The 18017-nt window shown below is 43.3% G+C and overlaps 2 protein-coding genes across 4 annotated transcripts in view; one reads left to right on the forward strand and one right to left on the reverse strand.

The window, feature by feature from the left end:
• Positions 1 to 18017, reverse strand: part of LOC143473511 (BAR/IMD domain-containing adapter protein 2) — a 49847-nt gene that overhangs the window by 12271 nt on the left and 19559 nt on the right. For 2 of the 3 annotated variants that reach the window (XM_076970538.1, XM_076970539.1), the window contains exons 8-13: positions 15469 to 15621; positions 1632 to 1811; positions 1016 to 1547; positions 582 to 789; positions 378 to 443; positions 131 to 287 (exon numbers count right to left, since the gene is read on the reverse strand). In XM_076970538.1, the coding sequence (XP_076826653.1) occupies positions 131 to 287; positions 378 to 443; positions 582 to 789; positions 1016 to 1547; positions 1632 to 1811; positions 15469 to 15621 (1296 nt within the window). The remainder of the gene's footprint in view (positions 1 to 130; positions 288 to 377; positions 444 to 581; positions 790 to 1015; positions 1548 to 1631; positions 1812 to 15468; positions 15622 to 18017) is intronic. The other variant, XM_076970540.1, reaches the window with a different exon arrangement.
• On the forward strand, positions 7588 to 8223 carry LOC143473991 (uncharacterized). Its single transcript, XM_076971235.1, has one exon. The coding sequence runs from the start codon at positions 7588 to 7590 to the stop codon at positions 8221 to 8223; it is 636 nt and encodes a 211-aa protein (XP_076827350.1).

Genomic DNA, 18017 nt, shown 5'->3' on the forward strand with positions numbered 1-18017 from the left:
GATTTGGTCCTCCCAAGGTTTCTTCCTAATCCCTGCCATCTTAGGGAGTTTTTCCTTGCCAACATGTATTGTAAAAAGCGCTATATAAATAAATTTGACTTTGAGTGTGGTGCTTGGTGCCGGAGATCACCATGCTGTAGGGCCGTGGTCTGAATGTGCTCACACGCTGTGACGCAACACTTCCCTCCTCCTCTGAGTCTTGGTTGGCCTGCTGAAGCTCGCCACCAGGGGGCAGTTTGTCCAGCTCCCCCATGCTCGTGCTGTTCGCTTTCAACAGCAGAGGGGAGCTACAAAAGATGAGGGGGAAAGTATGTTGGTGTTCACAAAAAACAGGCCATGCTGACCCAGACTCTAATGAAATAAAGCTCAATACAGACTTTATGTCTTGCTGTTCAGGTGTGTCTGGGAGTTCCTGTGTGTAGGAGAAGGGAAACCAGCCTTTCCTGTCAGAAAAAGAGAGAAGGCCAGACGTAATGCCGATGGACAACACCAAGAAGAACACTGGAAGAGGAACATGTCAAAATATTTGATTGGCTTAGTGAAGGACTGATGGATGTGGTTGTCATGGCTACAGGCTGTACCTTCCGGTCCTCTGGTTGTGTCCATAGTGCCAGCCATCCCGCGGCTCACTGATGAGCAGGTTCAGAACATCGCCAGGACGGAAGGCCAGCAGACACGAGCCTTCACCTCCTCCTCCAACACCTCCCTCAGTGGCGCTTTTGGAGTGGGGAAACAGTGCCTCCACACGAGAGGGAGCAGACAGAGGAAGTACACGGGGCAGAGTAGAGCCTGCAGTGGAGAGAGAGAGAGGGAGAGGGGGAGAGAGAGAGGGAGAGGGGGAGGGGGCGAGAGAAGGAGAGAGTGAGGGCAAGGGAGAGGGAGAAAGTGAGGGAGAGGGAGAGTGAAGGAGAGATGGGATTGACAAAAATAATTAAAGAAAGAAATATTATAAAAGAAAATATGGATCAAAAGAGAAATGGGGATACAGGGGCAAACACCAGCGAATCCAGCTTACCAAACACCCCGGCCCGCACCTCACTGGGTTGTCTCCGTGGCAACGGCAGTGTGGAGGTCGCATAGAGCTCAGTGGCTTTGAGGAGCTGAGGATTATGGGCTGGAGGGGACATGATGCCGCCCTGCTGGAGGGCAAAGGGCACCGGTGTGAGGGCACGGGACAGGGGTGCACTATGGGGCAGTGGGGGGCTGTGGGGGGCAGTGGGGAGGGCCAGACCCTGGAGGGAGCTAAGAGGTGGGGCAGAACTGGTGCTGAGGGACAGAGAAGCAGAAACAGCCAGTGGTGGAGACTGCAGACTGGAAACACTTCCTGCCACTTGCACAGTGGCCTGCTGGAAATGAGCAGGACTTGCAGAGGCACTGGTATTGTGGGCGGAGTCATTTTGAGAAGGATGCTGTGGTGTGCTGGTGACAGATGGAAGGGGAAGAGAGCAAGGGTCTGATGAGCTGGATGGTCCTCCCACCCACTGCTGCTGGGAGCGACTGCTGTTCTCGCCGTTCAGTAGGGGCGGGACTTCCTGTATGGACAGCCTCTGAAGAACAAGAGAGCATTTTTAATATTTCAAAACACAAGTGTCTGCCAAATGCACAAAATGTCAAACGCCTGAACAACACACCTGTTCCCCAGACTGAGGAGTTCCCATTTTGGGATGTCGGAGGACTTCTGCTATCCCAGCAGCCCCGGGGCCATGGAGGGTTGTATGCCGCAACAGGTTGAGTGCTCTCTCTGGCAGTTTTGTTGGCTGGGAGCAGGATTGTTGCCATGATGACAACTTCTGTGAAAGAAGCTCCCGCACCTACAGAGAAACATCAGTATTCTTATCACAGTCCTGACCCATCATTACAGTACTAAAGAACTGACCCATTATTACATCATTGATATTAATACTGTAAAACTAAAGCAGGTGTCATGATTAGCCCTACCCCACCTGTACACCTACCCCACCTGTCAAGTGTACATTTGTTTATATAACCACATGCTTGCTGTCACTGTTGTCCCTCTCACTGTGGCTCTCAAACCACAACAGGGAGCAAACAAAAAACCCTTCCCAAAATAACAAATGAAACTGGATAGAGAAATAAAAGGGCTGGAAAACATGAGAATGGCCAGAAGTGGCGAAGAAGTGAGAGAACTCAGAAAACGACAGAGAAAACAGCAAATAAGGTAAGTACAACAAGGAAACATGGAACGCAAGGAGAGGTTGGCTGAAAGCGCGTAGAGACGGCAACAAACAACTCAGCAATGAGACTCTGCAGCCATCCTTCTAAAATAGGAAGGAGAACAGCTGCAGGTCATCATTGCTGATTGCGTGTTTGAGAACGCATTCGCGAACTAATGCTGGTCTGCGAGCGAGTGCTGGTCCATGAACGAGCTCAGGAGCGAGCACTGGCTCGTGAGTCCCCTCCTGTGGCGACAGGAGGAGCGACCCTAGGGTCAGCCCTGACATCATCTGTCTGATAACGTTTGTCCTGTGTAGTTTGTGATATGTCTGCAAGGTCTTTACGTTGTGGTTTTGTTTCTCTGTCGGACTATGGACCATTTATATGATTCTGATTATGGATTTGCACACAATAAACCTACTCAGCGTTTGTGTCCCCTTGTGTTCGCCTCTCTACACTGAAAGCGTGAAAGCATAACAGCAGTACTGTAATGACAGGTCAGTACTGTAGTAATGTATTACTGTGTCAGTACTGTAATGACAGGACAGTACTGTAGTAATGTATTGATGTATTAGTACTGTAATGACAGGACAGTTCTGTAGTAATGTATTACTGTGTCAGGACTGTAATGACAGGACAGTACTGCAGTAATATATTGATGTGTCAGTACTGTAATGACAGGACAGTACTGCAGTAATGTATTGATGTGCCAGTACTCAGTGATGGCTTAGTTACCTTGAAAAAATAATCAGATTTCTGATTACTCTTTTAAAAAGCAACTTAGTTAATTTACTGATTACTTAATTTAAAAGTTATTTTATTAGTTACATTCATCAGCTGCCGACAATGACAAAATTACAGTCAGGTTTGCCAATACTCACTTTATTGGAAGTGCATTGGAACAGTAACAATGTATCTCCTGACATAATGTATTTGAAAACGTATTTGTAAACGTTTTAATACAAGCAAAGTATTCAGTCAGATAGCTATTTGTTGTGAAACGAAATACAGTTACAATTTCAAGCACTTTGAAGTACAAAATTCCAGCACTTCAAACCTGGAACACAATGTAACATTAAAATTGGTCAGGTAAATGTTCCTTCCCCTGTTTTTGAGGGGTGATCCTTTTGATAGGATTATGTAACCCATTTACATTAAGAGAAATTACTTTATATTGTTGATGTTGCATTTTACTTCAAAAAAGAAAAACTCTACCTAAATATTTAAATATCACATGGTAACCTGAACAATGAATCTGCCCAAAAAACAAAAGGAAACTTAACTTAACAGTCATATTTAACAACGGTGACCTCCATCTCCGAAGTGTGAACTCAACTTCTAAGTTAGGAAGGGAAGTCCTTAGAACTAAAGGGGCCCTACCTAGTGCGACCTGGTGTTTCTGATCAGTTGGGATCAGAACAGTGCACATAAAACGCGGATATCAATTACCAGACCTTCGGTTTCAAGGTTTTAGGCTTACAACAGGAAATTTTTCCGTATTTCTTAAGAACTATTGATTATTACCGGACTTTTCTTTTATTCTTTTTTTTTCTTGTAAGCCACTCAGTCCTTGAATGTGCATCAGACGGGCTTCGCGGTGTCGACGTGATGTTCCGCCCGCAGCTTCCCATGAAAGTTGTGTCATTCTCGTCGTAGGAGTGCTTCGCTCTGTAGCCTCCGCATCCAGGGAGTCCATTCCCCTTCTCTTCAAATCCTCTCTCGCTTCTGGTGCGCTGTTGTAGATAACTGTCCCGTTGTCAAAAAAGACCCTGAGTTTCGCCGGGTAAAGCGTCTGGAAACGGAGTCCCTTTTCTTTAAGCGCTTTTCTAATTGTGGAAAATGCCTTTCTTTTCCTGAGTATTTCAGGGCGGTAGTCTTAAAAAACACTATTTTGCCTCTGTGGTGTATCTTTCTTTTTCCAGGCAGATCGAAGAACCAATTCTTTTGTTTTATACTCCTGGAAACAGATCACTATAGACCTTGGGTTGGAACCTTGTGGTGGTCTAGGTCCAAGGGATCGGTGGCAGCGCTGTATAGCGAGGGTAGCGAAGGGATAACTTCGTTGTAATAAACTTTTCTAGAAATTCCTCCATATTGTCTCCCTCTGCTCCCTCCTCAATTCCGTGTATCCGTATGTTATTTCTGCGTGAACGCGCCTCCAGCTCTGTTAGCTGCGCTTGAGTATTCTCTTGGAGCTCTAATACATGAGAGAGTACCTGTTTAGCTTCGGCGTTCCACTCTTCCATTTCAGCTACTCGCCGCTCCGTCTCCTCAACTTTGCCAGTTACTTCTTTCAGATCAGACCAGATAAAGTTCAGTTTCTGGTTGACTTCCTCTCTAAAGTCGACCAGTTCCTTTTTCAACAGTCCCACCGTTTCGCCACACTCTTTTTTTCATGTGCGAACGGATCCCCTGTATCTCGCTAATGATATTGGCTTGAATAGCTTCCATAGCTTCGTGTCCGGTGAGGTTGCTAGCATCGTTGCTAGCCTCTTCGTTTTCATTCGAGGGTTTATCGTCCATCTTAAGGTTTTGTTGCAAATTTCCTCTTGTCTTTCTTTTATGTCCCCCTTCCATGACATAAGGTACAATTTTCAGCACACAATGATCAGTATTTGTTAGAGGGGGAATAAGACCGTCTGGGAGCCTCGAACTTAGGCTGCTAATTGTGTCTGCGCCATACCGAAAGTCCGATCTGTTTGCTTATTAAGTCAATATATATATAATATCTCCCGACCCCCCCCCCCCCCCCCCCCCCCAAAAAAAGTCCCCGGATTCGCGTAGGTCACCCTTTTCAACTTCAAAACGGCGAATTTCGCCAAAAGGTGACAAAATTCATGCCTGCTCATTGGCATAGGTCACTATCATTTGTAGGCATGATAGCCTCTAATCCGTAGCCGTATCCGAAGCCGTAGCTTCTGGGTGATATCAATACTACTCTCAAAATTGAGAACTGCGTCCAGGACATAAAAAACTGGATGGCATCTAATTTTCTTCAACTCAGACTGAGGTGCTGATTCTTGGGCCCAAAGCTGCTAGACACAATTGGGCTGATATTCCCCTTAACCTAGATGGCTTTTTAGTAACACCTAAATCCACCGCAAAAAGCTTAGGTGTCACTATTGATTTGGATCTTTCAGTTGACACACATATATGCAATGTCACTAAGGCTGACTTTTATGGTCTTCTAATTGGATGCTCTAAACAGTCCATAAAGAAGCTACAAGTTGTACAAAATGCTGTAGCTAGTGTCCTAACTAAGGCTAGAAAATTCTATCATATTAGTCCTACTCTCTCTGCATTACACTGGCTTCCGATTAAATATCGAATTGAATTAAAAATTCTACTGTTAAATGGTCTTGCTCCACAATATCTGAGTGAACTCATTGCATACTATAACCCATCTCGCCCTTTGGACTCCCAAAATGTGGGATTTCTCTTAGTTCCAAAAATTTGTAAGACTACAGCCGGAGGCAGAGCTTTCTCCTTTAAAGCCCCTCAGTTATGGAATAGCCTTCCAGCCCCAGTCCGAGATTCTGACACAGTTCCAATATTTAAATCTAGACTTAAGACTCACCTATTTAATCAAGCCTTCAGTTAATATTCCCCTTGTGAAGGTGTGGGGCTCTGGGGCCCCCAGATGTTGAGACTGCTAGTAATCTGAGATGTTGATGCTGTCATCCAGCTGTGTCATGGCATCACTCTAGTTGTGACAATGACTTGGCTAGAAAGCAATGTCTCAGTGAGCCCTCATGACTGTGGTCACCTCTGAACTTTAGTTATGCTGCTATAGATTAGCCTGCTGGAGCCAAATGCTAATCACTGGCACGTGAGCTGTGTACATTTAAATCAATGGCTGTTTAAATTGATGTCCACACACTCAACCTGTATTGTATATCTTTCTTGCATGCTTCGACGTAAGACGATTCTATGCAAGCACCTACAAGCACCTAGGAAATGGTCTGGCTTGCCGGGTGGATGTGCTGATGCCGGGGTTGGACGTGCCATTACTGCAAGATGACGTACTAATGCTAGCTCCTACCTGAGGCTCACCATCTGCACAGAATGAACTGTGACTACTTGGCCTGGGATCTAGAACCACAACTATATATATAGAACTACTTTTGGACCACAAATACGGACTTGTGCTGCTTCCCGCTGACGCTTCTGCTGAGTGTTTCTTTAAAATTTTGCGATTGTTTTTCTAAATTATAATAACTACTTACGTGCTATTCTTAAATTTTTTTTTTCAAGACGGGCAGTTGACTATTCCGGCCACTGACCAAATATCTGCTAGTACAAATGGAGCAGATGGAGGATGGGTTCCCTTTTGAGTCTTGGTCCTCCCGAGGTTTCTTCCTAATCCCCACCCTAGGGAGTTTTTCCTTGACACTGTCGCCTTTGGCTTGCTCGTTAGGGATCTGGACCCATACGATTGTAAAGCTGCTTTGTGACAACGTGTGTTGTGAAAAGCGCTATATAAATAAATTTGAATTTGAATACAAATCAGCTAGTGGTAGTCCTTATAAATCGGCTAGACGCTGTAAGTTTTTTTATTTATCCATGGCTGGTGTTGGTTTGTTTCCCTGTTTCGGAATGTAGCATGTTTAGCTTGGACCCTTTCGCCACAGAAAGTAATAGCGATAGTATTTGTGAGAGGTGCCAGTTCTCTCGTGGCGAAAGTGGAAAGTTTAGAGTGCCGTGTCCACTCATTATTAAGGGATAGAGAGCAAGAGTCAGTAATGGCTATGGACGCGCCAGGGAGAACTAGTGCCTACGCAACTCTGGCGATAGAGCCCTCACAGTGGGGCGAATGGGTGATGTCTGTCGTGGAAATTTTCTGGAAATGGATGAGGTCTCAGACATGGTTAAATGATTAATTTATTACAAAAATATAAATATATATAAATAGGACAAAGACGGACACAAGACAGACACAGACATGAGAGTCTCATTCAAGCATGACAACTCTGAAGGCAGGGGGGCAGTCCCCCTGCTTATATACAATCTTAAACACAATTCAGCAGTTCTAACAAGCAGGTTATCTTAAGCACAGCATGTTCCAAAACATAGGCGCCCAGCAGGCTACTTTATCTCACATGTGTGTCTCTTAATATGGACTTCCCTAGAGTTAGCGGAAGCAACTGATGTATCAGTTGAACGCAAAGAAAGCTAAATGACCCAAGTATAGTAGCCTAGTGACTACCAGTTAACAGAGTGCTCTTACCCTTTGCACTCCCCTGACCTGGGTCACAGTATAGCACACATGCATAATATGAACTAAGCACAAGTACATGATTACACTGAAACACACTACTTCATTATTGTAGTCCTTCTGTTTAATCAGAATGGACATGTACTAAATCATAAAGTTCATAATGATCTCTTATAATAACTAACCATTTCTGTCACATGTCTTGGCGGCGTAGTCGGAGAGTGAAGGCTGCAGCTAACGCTAACGCCAACGCTAGCCCACCAGAGCACCACTCCCCAGTTCACGCGTCCAACAGGTTTGGCCCGCTCAGTGAAACACCCACTGAGGAGCCTGTCTCACGGACTCTGGTCATAGGTGACTCTATCATTCGGCACGTGAAAGTCGCTATTCCTTTATGGGCTCCAGTACTTACAGTTAGTTGTTTACCAGGATCCAGAGCACTAGACATTAGTGGCAACTTTAGACTTTTAGCCAATAAAAGATTTTCTAGGATAGTTATACATATTGGGGCCAATGATATATGTCTACGACAATCAGAAGTGACTAAGGCTAATATTAAAGAGGTGGTTAAACTGGCCCAGATGATGTCCGATGCGGTAATCTGCTCTGGCCCCATCCCAATGTTGCGCGGCAATGTACAATACAGCAGGCTCACGTCGTTAAACTGCTGGATGTCCAAGTGGTGCTCCGAAAATCAAGTGGGCTTTATTGATAATTATAAAGTGTTTGAGGGCAAGCCTGGTCTTTTAGGCAGGGACGGTGTCCACCCCACCTGGGATGGCGCTGCCTTGTTATCCTGCAGCATAGCCCATAGCTATAGCATAGCTAGTTAGTCGGCAGAGTAGTATTAGGAGCTGCCGACTATCCAGAGTCGTGACCAGGCTGCAGACAAACAGGCTAAACCGACCGTCTGCGAGCTGCTTAGAGGCGTCACCAAGTTCCCACAGAATTGAGACTGTGTCTGTGCCCCAGGATAAATTAAATCATAAGAAAATAGTCTGCCCTAAGATTTTAACTAATATTCAAACCTCACATCCGATTCTTACTACCTATATGACCAATCTAAAAATCGGATTAATCAATATTCAATCGCTCAATTCTAAAACAGCAATTGTGAATGAAATTATAACCAACCAGAAAATTGATGTTCTATGTCTAACAGAAACGTGGTTTGAATCTGGTGATTATTTAACACTAAACGAAGCCACTCCTGTGGGATATAACTACGTACATAGAGCAAGATTGTCAGGCAGAGGAGGAGGAATAAGTATAATAAAAAAATTGTTTACAAGTTCATCAGAAATACTTAGATATCTCTTTACTTAGATATACTTAGATACTTTAGATACTAGATATACTTAGATATTTTCATTTGAGATGCTGTTTATTAATGTAATTAGTCCACCTGCAAATAAAAACGCATTTTCCCTAACAAATTTGTACAGACAGCCAGGGCCTTACTCAGAGTTTCTAAACCATTTAACTAGGGGTGACCTGCAATAGTCGCTGATTTGACTATAGTCGACTATACCCCCTAGTCGATTATGAACGTCATAGTCGAATGTACCATTCTAACTGCATGGAGGTGCCCAAGGATGATGCTAAGAATTAGTTGTTACATGAAATGTCTTTCTTTTCGTTATATATAGCCTTTTGTCAAATAAAATCATCCTAATTTCTGTTAATAAATATTTTTAAATGATGTGTGCGCATTAACAATAGGCATCTTCTTTACTACACATTAATAAATCACACCCTGAAGTTGCACATTCCAAATTAGTGGAGCTGAACATGCTACAGGATACGCAGCATCTGCCGAGAATATAATGCTACTAAAAAAACTTCAAAAGTATTTTTAAAAAGATAAAGATGAATAAAACAAAGTAAAGTGCAAGTTATGTAATCAACGTCTTTCATTTTGCACAACAACAACCAAGGCAAGTAGGCCTATAAACATTTTTTGTTGTTGTTTGCTTTTTATACCCCGTTACCTTTCCTTATAATTTTTTTTGCTGTTGTGTGGCAATTTTTTTCATATTTTCAGGCAGGCATATTTTATTTAAAATATTTTTGACATTTTGCACAGTTCGATATGCACACTGACGGTTAATGTTCTCTGACGTTACATAAAAAAATAAATAAGTAAATAAATAAAAGCTGAATAAAGCCAAACTACCATGTTTATTCATTTATCTGAGTGTTTTAGGTTTTTACTTTGAAGTGGAAAAAAGTCCAGAATGAGACCGGGATCCCGTTTAAGGTAAAAACTCCTGATTCGACTATTAGTCAACTAAAGGGAAAATCTGATGAATCAGATTCGACTATGAAAATCCTTAGTTGAATACACCTCTACATTTAACCAATTTTGCTGCGAATTTAGCGGTATGCAGTGACAAAATAATAATGGTAGGAGACTAACATACATTTTGATAATGTAGAGGATCCACTGACTGTGACGCTGTGGTGCTGGAGGAAGTAGGAGGCACGACAAGCGTCTTGTGGTGAACACAGAACATTTATTTCCACTCAATGACGTGAAGCTCCGGGTGGAGCGCGAGCAGCATACACCCAACACTCGCGCAGACACGGAACTTTGGACAAAGACGAGCACACGACACTGCGCGAACGCACATTAAATAGGTGAATTACACAGACCCACGTGACCTCGAGACAAGGCACAGGTGTAACAAACGAACACGCTCACAAACGACCCACACCCACGGAAGTACAAACATGGACATAACTGCACGCAGACAACGTAGCGGCACGCCCACAGGGAAGGGTCCGGAGCTGTTCCGTAACACTGACAAGGGCTTTTACTTCAATATTGAATATTCAATATTATACAAAATGTAGTAGGACCTACACATTATCCATATCATACCCTAGATTAAATTTTATGCTGGGTATTGACGTAGATAATATAAATATACTCCTGCAAACCGCAGTAATCTCCAACCACTATTTAGTCCAATTCGACCTTCACCTTAACCTAAATACCTGCTCGTCTCCTCGGCTGTGTATAAAGCACCTGATTAATTCAACAGCAACACAGTTTATTGAAACCCTCCCTGATTTAACTGCTTTAGACTACTCGTCATCGGATCCAGAGGAGTTAGATAGTCTAACTGACTGCTTAGAGAATACCTGCAGATCAGCTCTAGATATAGCTCTAGAGTAGCTCTACTCAAATATAAAAAGGCTAGATCTAAAAAGCTTGCCCCGTGGTACACTGACCAAACTCGAAACTTAAAGGGAACCCCGGCTGATAACATATGTAAGCCTTAATATCGTGTAATTACTCTAAATTATTAAGACACGTTGTAAAAAATCACAAAAAGTAGCAGATTTATTAGATTTTCTGTAAAATCCCGCTGCACGTAAGTCGCCATTTTTATAACTGCTGACGGGCGCAGCTGGTAGTGACGTTAAATGGTTGCAAAGCTTCTTTGCTTTGACACAGTCAGACCAGCAACAACAACTACACATCCACCTCTCTCAGGTAGCAGAAGCATGCTAAGACTCCAGGAACATGAAGTGAGACGAGTGCTGAAGGCGGTGAATCCCAGGAAGGTGGCTGGCCCAGACAGCGTACTTGAAAGGGTGCTAAAAGCGTGTGCCGACCAACTGGCGGGGATCTTCACCTGCATATTCAACATGTCCCTGTCACAGGCCATCATTCCACCTCAAGTCCTCCATCATTACACCAGTCTTGAAAAAGTCTGTGGTGGAGAGCACAAATGACTACAGGCCTGTTGCACTTACACCAGTAGTCATGAAGTGCTTTGAAAGTCTCTAAACACCTCAGAGTCTGTCTAACTCCCAACCTGGACCCTCATCAGTTCATCTATAAGGCAAACCTCTCCACAGAGGACGCCATAATCATCACTCCACACCGGGCTGAGTCACCTGGAGCATAGGGGGAGCTATGTGAGAATGCTCTTCCTGGACTTCAGCTCAGCATTTAATCACATCATCCCGGAGATTCTGGACCAGAAACTCATGGCTCTGGGTATCTCCACCCCCATCTGCCAGTGGATACAAAATTTTCTCACAGACCGCCCACAGTCTGTGAAATTAGGCCCCCACCTCTTCTCCAGCATCACACTCAGCACTGGCTCCCCGCAAGGCTGTGTACTGAGCCCTCTCCTGTTCACCCTCTACACCTACGACTGCTCTCCAACCCATCTTTCTAACACCATCATAAAGTTTGCGGATGACACCACTGTGGTCGGGCTCATCTCAGGGAGAGATGAGTCGGGTTACAGGGATGAGATAGACCGGCTGTCTGTGTGGTGCTCTGCCAACAACCTGCCACTGAACCTTCAAAAAACCAAATAACTAATTCTGGACTTCAAGAAGGGCAGGACTGAACCAGCCCCGCTTCACAAAAATGGAGTCTGTGTGGAAAGGGTCAGCTCCATCAGGTTCCTGGGTGTACAGATCACTGACAGCCTCTTCTGGTCTGCAAACACAACTACAGTGGTGAGGAAAGCCCAGCAGCCACTCCATTTCCTGAGAATTCTCAAGAGGAACAAGATGGAGGAGAAAATGTTGGTGCTCTTTTACAGATCCATCATTGAGAGCATCCTTGTGTATTGCATCACGGTATGGTACGGTGGGTGCTCAGTAGCAGATAAAAAATTGCTGCAGAGGGTGATCAACACGGCCCAGCGGATCACTGGTTGCTCCCTGCCCTGCCTGGAGGACATTGCCTCCTCTCAGTCAATATCAGGCGGTCAGTATCACCAAGGACTCATCCCACCCCAGCAATCACCTGTTTGACCTGTTACCCTCAGGCAGACGGTACAGGTTGCACAAAACTCGTACAAGTAGGGTCAGGGACAGCTTTTACCCAAGAGCCATCACTGCACTAAACAACATGTAAATAACAGTAATAATGTAAATTCCCAACCCATGTGCAATATAACCCATGTAAACCACTTCCCACGTGCAATATATGTAACATACACTGTAAATAGCTTGTGTAATATTCAAAATATCATGTAAGCAATCTACGAACCATTTGTATATGTGGCACTACCTTAACTTATCGTTTTGTTTTATGTCGTGTGTATTTATTGTCCTAGCAAGCACCTTGGAGTAGAATCAAATTTCATTGTAATGCAAATTATAATGACAATAAAGGCGATTCTTCTTCTTCTGATATTGATTTATATTTTACATTAGGAAAAACACTTGATGCTTTTCATCCATTCCCACAGTTGGAATTAGAGAAAATAATTTCATCATTAAATTGTACTACTTGCACACTAGATTCGGTTCCCTGAAAATTATTAAAAGAGGTATTACCAGTTGTAACTGAACATCTTCTAACAGTAGTTAACTCATCCATTACAATAGGTAACATGCCCAAATCCTGTAAATTTGTGGTTATTAAACCTCTGATCAAGAAATAAAATCTTGATCCGACTGTGCTATCTAATTATAGACCCATTTCGAACATATAATTTATATTCAAGATCATGGAAAAAGCTGTAGCCCAGCAAATATGCCTATATCTGCATAGGAATCACATATTTGAAAATTTTCAATCTGGATTTAGACCCCATCACAGTACTGAAACAGCCCTAGGTAAAGTAACTAATGATCTCCTCCTTGCCTCAGATCAAGGCTATTTATCTCTGTTAATGCTTCTTGATCTTAGTGCAGCTTTCAACAAAACAGATCACAGGATCTTGCTAGAATGGTTAGAACGCTGGGTTGGAATCTCAGGCACAGACCTTTCATGGTTTTACTCTTACTTAACTAATAGCTATCAGTTTGTAGAGCTCAATAATTTTCCGTCCAAATGTACAAAAGTGAAATATGGGGTCCCGCAAGGCTTCATCTGCCAAACCTGATGACAAACTCAGTTTAGAAAAAAAAATGAGGCCTGCGTAAGAGATGTTAAATGCTGGATGTCTCTAAACTTCCTCCAACTTAATGAGGACAAACTACAAGATCTCCTTCTGGGCCCTAAGTTCGCAAGACAGAAAATTCCAGATCTAATGCTTAATCTTGCAGACTACCCCATTACACCTGGCACAGTAGCCAAAAATCTAGGCGTCTGACCTATCATTTGATAAATACATAGATAATACTACTAGGATAGCTTTTCTACATCTCCGCAACATTGCCAAGTTAAGAAATGCATTATCACAGCATGATGCAGAAAAATTAGTGCACACCGTTGTTAGCTCCAGATTAGACTACTGTAACTCATTACTGTCAGGATGTTCAAATAGGAATCTAAATAGTTCAAAATGCCACAGCCAGAGTTCTGACTAGAACTAGAAAATTTTATCATATCAGACCAGTCCTATCAGCCCTGCATTGGCTCCCAGTTAAATTCCGTATTGATTTTAAAATTCTTTTATTGACTTATAAAGCACTGCATAGACTTGCTCCTAAGTACCTCCAGGAACTTAATTCCTATTATGAACCCCCACGTCCACTAAGATCACAGGGTGCTGGTCTTTTATTAGTTACAAAAATTAATAAGGTAACAGCAAGTGGAAGAGCCTTTTCTTGTAAGGCCCCCCAACTATGGAACAACCTTCCAGAATGTGTCCAGGACTCTGACACAGTCTCAATATAGGTTGAAAACCCACTTATTTAGTTTAGCATTTGATAACTAATATGCCCCCTTACATAAAGGTACAGATCCAGGGGTTCATAGACGAAGGGTTTAATGGTAGACTGGGGCGCTGGTGCTGTCATCCTGTCACTGCATGTGGTCACTCAAGTTTGTTGACAGTGCAGTGGATGGATGCCAATGTCTCAGAATGCTCCCAAGTCTATGTTACCTTCTGGTTCTGCCTTTTTAGCTAGGCTGTAATAATTTAACTTAATGCCAGAGTTGCTGCCACACTCCAGAAATGTTTATAATCTCATCTGTCCTGTATATGTCCTTATACAGAGCTAATTTTCCCTGTTTTATCTTCTCCACATGGCTGCCCACCTACTCGAGAAACACTGAGATGAGGAGAGCCGAGCCTTTCCAGAGATCCATCCTGGGCCGGCCACCTCCTGCCTAACCAGATATGATGGAGGATCAACCCACTGCCCTGACTAACCAGTGTGTATGAAGGATAAACCCACTACCCTGGACCCTCTCACTGCCCTGAATTCTCCTCTGCTATGACTAACATTACCAACCATCAAGATGTTTAGGACTGAACAGGAATTACATAAAGAACTCATGTATAACATTACCAACCATCGAGACGTTTGGGACTAAAGAGGACTTGCATAAAGAACTCATGTTTATAAATGCACACCAAGATGGACTTTATTTATCCCTCACATCCTTTCCTTTTTTTCTGTCTCTCTTTAAATTGTTGTCATGGTGACCAATGTCGGCCAGAGGAGGATGGGTTCCCCCCCTGAGTCTTGGTTCCTCTCAAGGTTTCTTCCTCATGCAAAAAAACTAGGGAGTTTTTCCTTGCCACTGTCGCCCTTGGCTTGCTCACTGGGGTCTAGGACTCGGCACTAGTAAAGCTGCTTTGTGACAACAACTGTTGTAAAAAGCGCTATATAAATAAAATTTGATTGATTGATTGATTGTGTTAGCGGGCTGCCCAATGGAGGATGGGTTCTCTTTTGAGTCTTGGTCCTTCCTTGGTTTCTTCCTATTCCCCACCATCATAGGGAGTTTTTCCTTTCCTTTCCTTTTGCTTGTTTTGTTTGGTGCTACAATACTGATTAGTTTGTACCTTGCGGTACCTTGAGATGGTAGCTTATTATGAGTTGCTCTGGTTCAGTGTAGTTTATACCTTGAGGTGGTAGTTTATTATGAGTTACTCTGGTTCAGTGTAGTTTATACCTTGAGGTGGTAGTTTATTATGAGTTACTCTGGTTGACTGTAGTTTATACCTTGAGGTGGTAGTTTATTATGAGTTGCTCTGGTTGACTGTAGTTTATACCTTGAGGTGGTAGTTCATTTTGAGTTACTCTGGTTCAGTGTAGTTTATACCTTGAGGTGGTAGTTCATTTTGAGTTACTCTGGTTCAGTGTAGTTTATACCTTGAGGTGGTAGTTCATTATGAGTTACTCTGGTTGACTGTAGTTTATACCTTGAGGTGGTAGTTGATCAGCAGCTTGGTGACGGAGCACTGGCGGTCCACTAGGAAGCAGTACCTCCTCCTCTCCTCTGTCAGGGCTGAGCGGTAACCGACAGCAACCAGAGTGTCCAGCTCGGTCTGACGGCGACTCATTAATTCTACATACTAAGAAAGAGAGAGAGATAGAGAGAGAGAGAGAGAGAGAGAGGGTGGAACAATGAGGGGGAAGGGGAGAAGGTTAGAAGATAAGAGAAAAATGCATTATAATCTAAAACTGGAGCTGCCCAATAATATTTTGTTGGTATTGTTTCTGATAGTGCTCTCTCACTTCCTTACATTAGGTGGCAGGGGAGAGATAACAGCCTCTCATGTCTCTATAATGTAAAGGAGAGAGTATCATTAAGGCTGGTCTCTCTCTCATGTCTCTATAATGTAAAGGAGAGAGTATCATTAAGGCTGGTCTCTCTCTCTTGTCTCTATAATGTAAAGGAGAGAGTATCATTAAGGCTGGTCTCTCTCTCTTGTCTCTATAATGTAAAGGAGAGAGTATCATTAAGGCTGGTCTCTCTCTCATGTCTCTATAATGTAAAGGAGAGAGTATCATTAAGGCTGGTCTCTCTCTCATGTCTCTATAATGTAAAGGAGAGAGTATCATTAAGGCTGGTCTCTCTCTCTTGTCTCTCTAATTTAACAGAGTGTATTGTTAACGCTTGTTTCTCCCGTCTCAATAATGTAAGGGAGAGCCTGTATTGTTAAAGCTGGCCTCCCGTCTATAGAGAGTGTATTGTTAAGGTTGAGCTCTCTCTCCCTTACATTAGAGAGGTGGGAGAGAGACCAGAATTAATGATACTCTATCCGTTAAATTAGAGAGACGGTAGAGAGACCAGCCTTAACAATACACTCTCTCCCTTACATTATAGAGACATGTGAGAGAGACCATTCAAAATTATTCACTCACTCCCTTACATTAGAGAGATGGGAGAGAGAGGCAGCAGTCTTAATGATACACTCTCTCCATTATATTAGAGAGATGGCAGAGAGAGAGAGAGCTTTCTTAATAATACATTCTCTCCCTCACAGTGATTGGAGAGAGAAGTGTGTCTCTCCCCTGTTCCTTTGCCTGGCCCCACATCTACTTAACCTCTTCTCACCAGGATCAACACACACACACACACACACACACTCACACACAAACAGGATTGTCCTCCATACTACACCACTGTCGGTCCGAAACAGCCAATCACATGGCAGCAACTCAGTGCATTTAGACATGGCCAAGATGATCTGCTGCAGTTCAAATCGAGCATCAGAATGGGGAAGAAAGGTGATTTAAGTGACTTTGAACATGGCATGGTTGTTGGTGCCAGACGGGCTGGTCTGAGTATTTCAGAAACTGCTGATACTGGGATTTTCATGCACAACCATCTCTAGAGTTTACAGAGAATGGATCAAAAAAGAGAAAATATCCAGTGTGGCAGTTCTGTGGGCGCAAATGCCTTGTTGATGTCAGAGGTCAGAGGAGAATGACCAGACTGGTTTGAGCTAATAGGATAGCAACAGTAACTCAAATAACCAGTCATTATTTGGCATGCAGAAGAGTAAGTCTGAACGCACAACACGTCGAACCTTGAGGTGGATGGGCTACAGCAGTAGAAGACCACACTGGGTGTCACTCCTGTCAGCTAAGAACAGGAAACTGAGGCTACAATTCACACAGGCTCACCAAAATTGGACAATAGAAGATTGGAAAAACGTTGCCTGGTCTAATGAGTCTCAATTTCTGCTGCGACATTTGGATGGTAGGGTCAGAATTTGCCATCAACAACATGAAAGCATGGATCCATCCTGCCTTGTATCAATGGTTCAGGCTGTTGGTGGTGGTACAATGGTGTGGGAGATATTTTCATGGCACAATTTGGGCCCATAAGTACCAATTGAACTTCGTGTCAACACCACAGCCTACCTGAATATTGTTGCTGACCATGTCCATGCCTTTATGACCACAGTCATGGCTACTTCCAGCAGGATAACACACCATGTCATAAATCATGAATCATCTCAGATTGGTTTCTTGAACACAACAATGAGTTCACTGTACTCGAATGTCCTCCACAGTCACCAGATCTCAATACAATCTCTATTGGTTTACACCTATGGGATGTGGTGGAAGGGGAGATTCACATCATGGATGTGCAGCCGATAAATCTGCAGCAACTGCGTGATGCTATCATGCCAGACCAGACTGTCTGAAGAATGTTTCCAGTACCTTGTTGAATCTATGCCACAAAGGATTAAGGCAGTTCTGAAGGCAAAAGGGGGTCAAACCCGGTACTACCAAGGTGTACCTAATAAAGTGGCTGGTGAGTGTATATCACACACATACAAAAGCTCATGCATACATACATAAACACAAACACATGCACATATGCACATACACACATGCACACATGCACACATGCACACATACACACATACACACATGCACACATACACACATACACACATGCACATTTTGCACTCATATGCAGAATGTGTAGTGTTGATGTAAAACAGTTCTTCAT

Source organism: Brachyhypopomus gauderio, chromosome 13, assembly GCF_052324685.1.
Source record: "Brachyhypopomus gauderio isolate BG-103 chromosome 13, BGAUD_0.2, whole genome shotgun sequence".
Lineage (NCBI taxonomy): Eukaryota > Metazoa > Chordata > Actinopteri > Gymnotiformes > Hypopomidae > Brachyhypopomus > Brachyhypopomus gauderio.

Coding starts and splice junctions, on each gene's coding strand:
- LOC143473991 (XM_076971235.1), top strand. CDS start 7,588: ATGTCTTGGCGGCGTAGTCGGAGAGTGAAGGCTGCAGCTAACGCTAAC.